Source organism: Acomys russatus, chromosome 14 (genome assembly GCF_903995435.1).
Source record: "Acomys russatus chromosome 14, mAcoRus1.1, whole genome shotgun sequence".
NCBI classification, from domain to species: Eukaryota; Metazoa; Chordata; class Mammalia; order Rodentia; family Muridae; genus Acomys; species Acomys russatus.
Genome location: NC_067150.1, coordinates 49,437,158 through 49,444,334, shown reverse-complemented (window position 1 = coordinate 49,444,334; position 7,177 = coordinate 49,437,158). Strand labels below are relative to the sequence as shown.

Sequence of the window (7,177 nt, the reverse complement as noted above, 5' to 3'; positions counted from 1 at the left end):
TTAGATTCAGTGTTCTTTCTGCATCTCCCTGCACCATCCCTCCCTGCCTCATTAAAATGCCTAACACTCAAATCGGGGTATTGATCTCTGCAGAGGCCCCAAACACACTGCCATCAACCCCCCCCCACACACACACAGAAGGCTGACTCTAATGAGGGCTGGAGGACCATGAGCACCCCAATATTATGGTGCGTACAAAAGATCAAGAGGTGGGGACTCTATGTGTCTCTCAAAACCTATGCCCCCTTACTAGCTCTCACTAGCAGCTCTTGTTTCCTGGGATGACATTAGGCAGGAGAGTGAGATGGTGCATTTTAGTCAACCACCTAGACACCCTTTCAAATCCTCCTGCTCGTCCCTAAAAGAAATGTCCAGGAGTTGCAAAAGAGAACAGTGAGTCCAGAGTCTGTTGAGGCCAGCTGTTACACGAGGGCGTGAGATGGCAGGGCGGTGGCTGCTGCCTAGGCTTTAATAGAATTGTGTGTGTGTCTGTGTGTGTGTGTGTGTGTCTGTGTGTACGTGAGCATGCAGGGGTTGGTGGCATGCTTGCTGGAGACAGTGAGAGGCTACTGGGGAGTAGGGTGCAAGAAACACTCAGGGGCCTTAAGTCTCTAGTCCACAGTACTCAAGAGGAGCAGATTTTTCTTTTGTAACCATCCCACTCCCTGTTGTCACTGTCAGTGACATCCTGGGTGCCCTATTAGCCTGCAGCAAGCAAAAGCAGAGTGAGGCACTTGCGTGAGTTCAACCTAGTGTTTTAGGAGCTCAGAAGTCACCCACCCCACTGTGAGCACAGTCAGTGGAGTGCACACACTGGTTTTGCCACAAAAGACCTAGCCCTGGAGTTCCGGTTAAAGGGGGTCTGCGATGGGCTAGGGAGGTGGGCGTCTCTTCCCTGCAGAGCTGTGCCTTCTCATCTGGTGAGTTAGTCTGGTGGGCATTCGAGGTGGAAGGGAACCAGGGTTTGAATCTGCCCAGATCCAGGCAAAAATGACAGGGAGGGAGGGAGGGCGAGGCAACTCTGCTAACATTATCAATTATGCATCGTGTTGAACGAAGCTTCGGGGAGGGGGAGACTAGCAGCCCGAAGGAGGGTCTGGACGATCCAGGCAGCGCAGTTCAGCCGATCCCGCTGGAGGTCTTTCTGTGCCACTGCTTGCTTTTGCGTTTTAAAAAAGAAAAGTGTTTAAAGGCAAAGACACACCCCTCCAGCCCTGTGCCTTTCTTTCTCCCAAATTCCTCAAAGATGGTTTGTCTCACGTGTTGCAGGCGTAGAACGGCTCGCATTCAATTAGCAGCAAAGCTGGCTCGCGCTGGCGGGACGGGCGCGTGAGGGTGAGTGAGCGTGGATATTTGTATGCGCGCAAAAGATAACCGTGAGTATTTGAGTGAAGGTGTGCTTGTGAAAACGCGTGTGAAGTAGTGAGAACTCAGCACGTTGGGTAATTCTAACCTGTGAAGGTCATATGGAAAGGCTGTGTGTGTGTGTGTGTGTGTGTGTGTGTGTGTGTGTGTGTGTGTGTGTGCTTGTGTGTGTTGGGGAGGGGGATGGAGGCAAAACCGATGAATAGTAACAAAGTCATCAAATGTATAAACGTTCGGGAGAAATAGAAGATAGGTTATAGGGGTGCGGTGGGCTGGGAAGGGCTGCGCCTGGGGCTTTGGGCAAATGGAGACCTTTGAGACCGATGGGACTCAGCCTGGGGTGGGTGGGGGAATCTCTATGGCTTTAAGAAATATAAACGCTGCACGAGGTGGGAGAGTGTGCGCGTTCCCGCCGAGCCCGGGGGCACGCAACGACTCTCCAACCTGCAATCATCGAGAAGTGGGCGAACAAATAAGAAAGGGAAAAAATTGAAATAGGACTTCAGGGTCAAGGGGAGTTCTTACAGGTCCCTGCCCCTTTCTCCCCACTGCCACAGCAACAGATGCCAGAAGCTCCCTTGGATTGTCCCCTGAGTCTGGAGAAGGGTTTGCAGCCCGGCGGCAGCGGAGAGCATCAGGTAAGCAGTGGATCGGATCGACCCCACAACCTCAGCCCACAGGGTCGGTCCAGCTTAGCTCTTGGACTAGGGTTGAATGGCTGTCTAGGAGGAACTGGGAAGGGGGATATCTCCCTTAGAGGGGAGGGAGGGAGGGGGGACAGAGAGAGAAAGAGAGAGACAGAGACAGAGAGACAGAAAAAGACAGAGACACACAGAGACCCGTTAATCTCAAAGACTGGGTATTGGAGAGATTCTACCAAGACTGGCAGGAGCTTCAAGTTAGGGCAGGGAATCTGTGCTAATGTATTTGTGTGACTAGAGACAAGGGGTGTATTCAGGCTCTGAAGAAAGGTATAGAACCTTGAATCTTCTCCTGGTTTATTAGCCAGGGGCTGTCCCTTGGGAACCTGTGGGCAGGGGCTTCCGCTTGGGCTCTGTGGAATCCAGAGAAGAAGCTTCTCTGTGACGGTCTCCACAACATGCTCTAGGCATGGGGGAGGATTTTCTTCCCAGATGGAGGGATAATTGAGCAGTTGTGGCTCTTCCCCTGTGGGGAGCTGCAACCCAGGGCCGGGAGGGAGGCTGGAAGGCATAAGTGGGTGGAGGCTGCCCACACCCCACAAGTTCTCCTGTCGCTGGGAGGGGGGTTGTTCAGGCTCAGAGGAGGGCAATGTACCGCCTATGTCCTTGAGTGTGGGCTAGTTCACATGAGGACTTGTGTCCTTGTGCCTGTCAGTTCTCACTGTGCACAGGCAAAGTGCTTTGCTTCAATGGTGGAGAACACTGTGGCGACACTGCACTGAGTTGAACAAACAATGAGATCTCCAGGGCATATTGTATAGCTGTCTGGGTGCCCGTGGTTTTGTGTCTATATAATTCATTGTGAACCTCCTGATGGAGTCTCAGGGCCTTGTAGTTGACAGCTGCAGGGAGGTGCCTGAGTTTTTGTTTGCACTGTTGTTGCCTGTGAGGAAGTGTGTGCGAGTGCTGTGCGTGGGACAAAGGATTCCAAAGAAGACAGTCAGTCACTGAACGAAAATCTTTCTGCACCTCCATTTCACCGGGTTAAATGAAGGTATAGAAAGAAGGGTCGGTGTGGAGCCCACGGCAGACTGAAAGCACTGGAGCTTTAGACGGGACAGCTCCGGCTGAGGGGAGAGGTTAGAGGGAGTGCTCCATGCCCTCTGGAGAGGCAAGACAGGATCCTGAAAGAAAGCTGTTGATTAAATCTGTAGGCTTTTACTGGGTTTCTGGCGCCTACATAGGTTTAGGAACTAGAGTTTGTTAGGGGAGGGAAGAAAGACGTGGCATAAGTGACTGGCTCACCTCTTCACCTTGACTTCTCTTTGCAGGAGCTGTGATGGGGCCCTTTGGAGCCCTGTGTTTGGCCTGGGCTTTGCTAGGTGTGGCCAGAGCGTGTCCTGAGCCTTGCGCCTGTGTAGACAAGTACGCCCACCAATTTGCAGACTGTGCCTACAAGGAGCTGCGCGAGGTCCCAGAAGGACTGCCAGCGAACGTGACCACACTTAGTCTGTCCGCCAACAAGATTACGGTGCTAAGACGGGGAGCCTTCGTCAACGTCACGCAGGTCACGTCGCTGTGGCTGGCTCACAGTGAGGTGCGCACCGTAGAGTCCGGGTCTTTGGCAGTGCTGAGTCAGCTCAAAAACCTCGACCTAAGCCACAACCTCATATCCAACTTCCCTTGGAGCGACCTTCGTAACCTGAGCGCGCTGCAGCTGCTGAAAATGAACCACAACCGCCTGGGATCGCTGCCCCGGGATGCACTCGGCGCGCTCCCGGACCTGCGTTCTCTGCGCATCAACAACAACCGGCTGCGTACTCTGGAGCCCGGCACTTTCGACGCGCTAAGTGCGCTGTCTCACCTGCAACTCTATCACAACCCCTTCCACTGTAGCTGTGGTCTCGTGTGGCTGCAGGCCTGGGCCGCGAGCACCCGAGTCTCCTTACCGGAGCCCGATTCTATTGCCTGCGCCTCGCCTCCTGAGCTGCAGGGAGTACCAGTGCATCGCCTGCCCGCCCTGCCCTGCGCTGCGCCCAGCGTACGTCTGAGCGCAGAGCCGCCGCCTGAGGCGCCCGGCACCCCTCTGCGTGCAGGCTTGGCTTTCATGTTACACTGCGTCGCTGAAGGCCACCCCACACCCCGCCTGCAATGGCAACTTCAGATCCCGGGTGGCACTGTAGTATTAGAGCCGCCGGTTCTCAGCAAGGAAGAAGATGGAGGAGGTAAGGTAGCGGATGGGGAGGGTGACGGAGATGAGGACCAGCCTACACAGACTGAAGCTCCATCTCCGACACCAGCACCTGCTTGGCCAGCGCCTCCAGCCACGCCGCGCTTCTTAGCCCTCTCAAATGGATCTCTCCTGGTGCCCCTCCTGAGTGCCAAGGAGGCAGGCATCTACACATGCCGTGCACATAATGAGCTGGGCACCAACTCAACATCAGTAAGGGTGACGGTGGCTGCAGCGGGGCCGCCAAAACATGCTGCTGGAACGGGGGAAGAACGTGATGCGCAGGCCCCGACCTCTGAGCGCAAGGCCACCACTAAAGGCCGTAGCAACAGCGTCCTGCCCTCCAAGCCTGAGGGCAAAACCAAAGGCCAAGGTCTGGCCCGGGTCAGCGTCCTCGGGGAAACCGAGGCAGAGCTGGAGGAAACAGATGAAGGAGAGGAAGTGGGAGATCAGATCCCCGCAGATCCGATGGGGGAGAAGCATTGTGGCCATGGGGATCCCTCACGTTATGTGTCTAATCATGCATTCAACCAGAGCTCAGAGCTCAAGCCTCACGTTTTTGAGCTGGGCGTCATCGCTCTGGATGTAGCCGAGCGTGAGGCTCGAGTGCAGCTGACGCCTCTTGCTGCACGCTGGGGCCCTGGGCCAGATGGTGCTACCGGAGTGCGGCGGCCTGGAAGGCGGCCCCTGCGCCTACTCTATCTGTGTCCTGCGGGGGGTGGCGCCGCAGTTCAGTGGTCGCGCGTGGAGGAGGGGGTCAATGCCTACTGGTTTCGTGGCCTGCGGCCTGGTACCAACTATTCTGTATGCCTGGCACTGGCGGGCGAGGCATGCCACGTGCAGGTGGTATTTTCCACGAAGAAAGAACTGCCGTCCCTGCTGGTTATTGTGACAGTGAGCGTATTTCTCCTGGTGCTGGCCACTGTGCCCCTGTTGGGTGCCGCCTGCTGCCATCTACTGGCCAAACACCCAGGGAAACCCTACCGTTTAATACTGCGGCCACAGGCCCCCGACCCTATGGAGAAACGCATCGCCGCCGACTTCGACCCGCGTGCCTCCTACCTTGAGTCTGAGAAAAGCTACCCTGCCCGAGGCGAGGCGGGAGGTGAGGAGCGGGAGGAGGTCCCGGAGGAGGGCCTTGATGATGTGGAGCAGGAGGACCCAAGAGGGGACCTTCAGAGAGAGGAAAGCCTGGCGGGTTGCTCGTTGGTAGAGTCTCAGTCGAAGGCCAATCAGGAGGAGTTCGAGGCTGGCTCTGAGTACAGCGACCGGCTGCCCCTGGGAGCGGAAGCAGTCAACATCGCCCAGGAGATAAACGGCAACTACAGGCAGACAGCGGGCTGAGCCCACAGCACGCCTAGCCTGCCCACCTCCACCTTGGGTACCTCGTAGCCTAGGCATGGCAGGACTTTATCGACTTTATCACTCTCACAGGACCCTGACCCCACCCCCAAGCCTTCAGTTACTCTGCCTCCTTAGCTCCCTCCAGGCTCGCATTACTAGAGATTTCTAGGAGTGGGCTGAATTCAATGGTCCCCATCCAGCCGCCGTCATCCTCTGGGCCGGCTTGAATCCCCACCATCCCCATGCAAAGCACATTCAGGCTCCTACCTCCTCTAAGACACCAAGCAAAGGTGGAGAGAAATTGTCTATGCCTTCCGGTCCACCGAGATGATCAGCGAAACCCACCGCGCACCCCACCCAGTGGAACCTGGAGGCAAAGGGAACGCGCCAGTCGTTGACCACATATATAGGTTAATAAAAACGGAGTTGGTTCCGGGGTTTGTCCGACATTCCCAGGACAGGTCCCCAGCGCGGAGCGCTGTGGCTTTCACTTTGACCCCACTCTGCCTTTTCAAGATTGCATGTTCCAGAAGCCCGCTAAGTTTTAGTTTCAAAGCCCCATTTCCTACAATGATCCAAATCCGGGGATCCAGTCCCTCCCTTCCTACCCCGCCCCATTTCTGTCCAGTTAGAGCCAAGTTGGGGGCCTGGGACGCCTTTCAACTCAGCGCACTGATTTTCTTATTTTCGTCGTTTTCAAAGACAGCGACGTTTCTGGGTCTGGTGCTAACACCCCCTTCCCAAAATCTGGGGAACAGGGTGTGAGTGTGTCAGGTGTAGAGTCGGAATCCGTTTTCTTTCGTCTCTCTCCTAATTTCAAGCGCTGCAGGACCGCGCACCTCTTTTTTTCCTAGGGTGCAGCCTTGGTCCCCAGTTTCATTGTCAACGTCTCGCAGGTGCCAGAGGTTGTTGCCCGCCACAGTGGCACTTGCAATTCCATGGGATCCAGACCCCAGCAGTAACGTGCCGGGGGCACAGAGAGCTAACTCTGACTCCTCCTGCATTTCCACAACAGGCCTGCCTGGGGCCTGGCAAGGCAGCATCAGGGTGCAAAGTCAGGGAGGGAGTCTCTAGTTCCCTGCGACTTCCCCTTCCCCCCCAGGATAATAGAGTTTGCCCAGCGTGTAGTCCTCGCCGAGCTTGGGCTGTAGATGTCTGTGTCTGTAAAGTGTGACGGTGTAGTGTAGGGGGGCGGGGGGAGGGACTGAGGACTGATGGGCGAGGAAGGAGGGAGGGGGAGGGTGGGAGCTGCGAGGGGACTCGGGCGGGATCAGTTTTTAGTTCTTTTAGGAAAGCGTCAAGGGTGCGTCCGGACCTGCGCTCTGGCTCTGGGCGAAGTGCAGCACAAGCGTGGGTGGCCCCGGGAGGAGTTGACCCCGGAGCCCACGTCTTTTTCTTAATGCTTCTGTATGTAAACTGTCAATAAAATAATCGATTTGAACAGGGCTCAGTAGCTTTTTGGGGCATGGGGGGTGGGGTGGGAAGTCAAGGGACAACAAAGGAAGGAGGCTAGGGGTTGAAGAAGAAAAGCGTTGAAGCAGCTTTTGGGATTCCTTTAGCGGTAGTTGCCTGATGGTCAAGTGATTTTGCCAGGTGT

General features: G+C 55.8%; 1 protein-coding gene across 1 annotated transcript; it reads left to right on the top strand.

Moving 5' to 3' along the window:
• Positions 1 to 2,832: 2,832 nt before the first annotated feature.
• On the top strand, positions 2,833 to 5,645 carry Islr2 (immunoglobulin superfamily containing leucine rich repeat 2). Its single transcript, XM_051156558.1, has 2 exons — positions 2,833 to 3,060; positions 3,338 to 5,645. Exon 2 carries the CDS (start codon positions 3,346 to 3,348, stop codon positions 5,578 to 5,580), a length of 2,235 nt encoding a protein of 744 aa, XP_051012515.1. The 5' UTR covers positions 2,833 to 3,060; positions 3,338 to 3,345; the 3' UTR covers positions 5,581 to 5,645.
• The last annotated feature ends 1,532 nt before the right edge of the window (positions 5,646 to 7,177 follow it).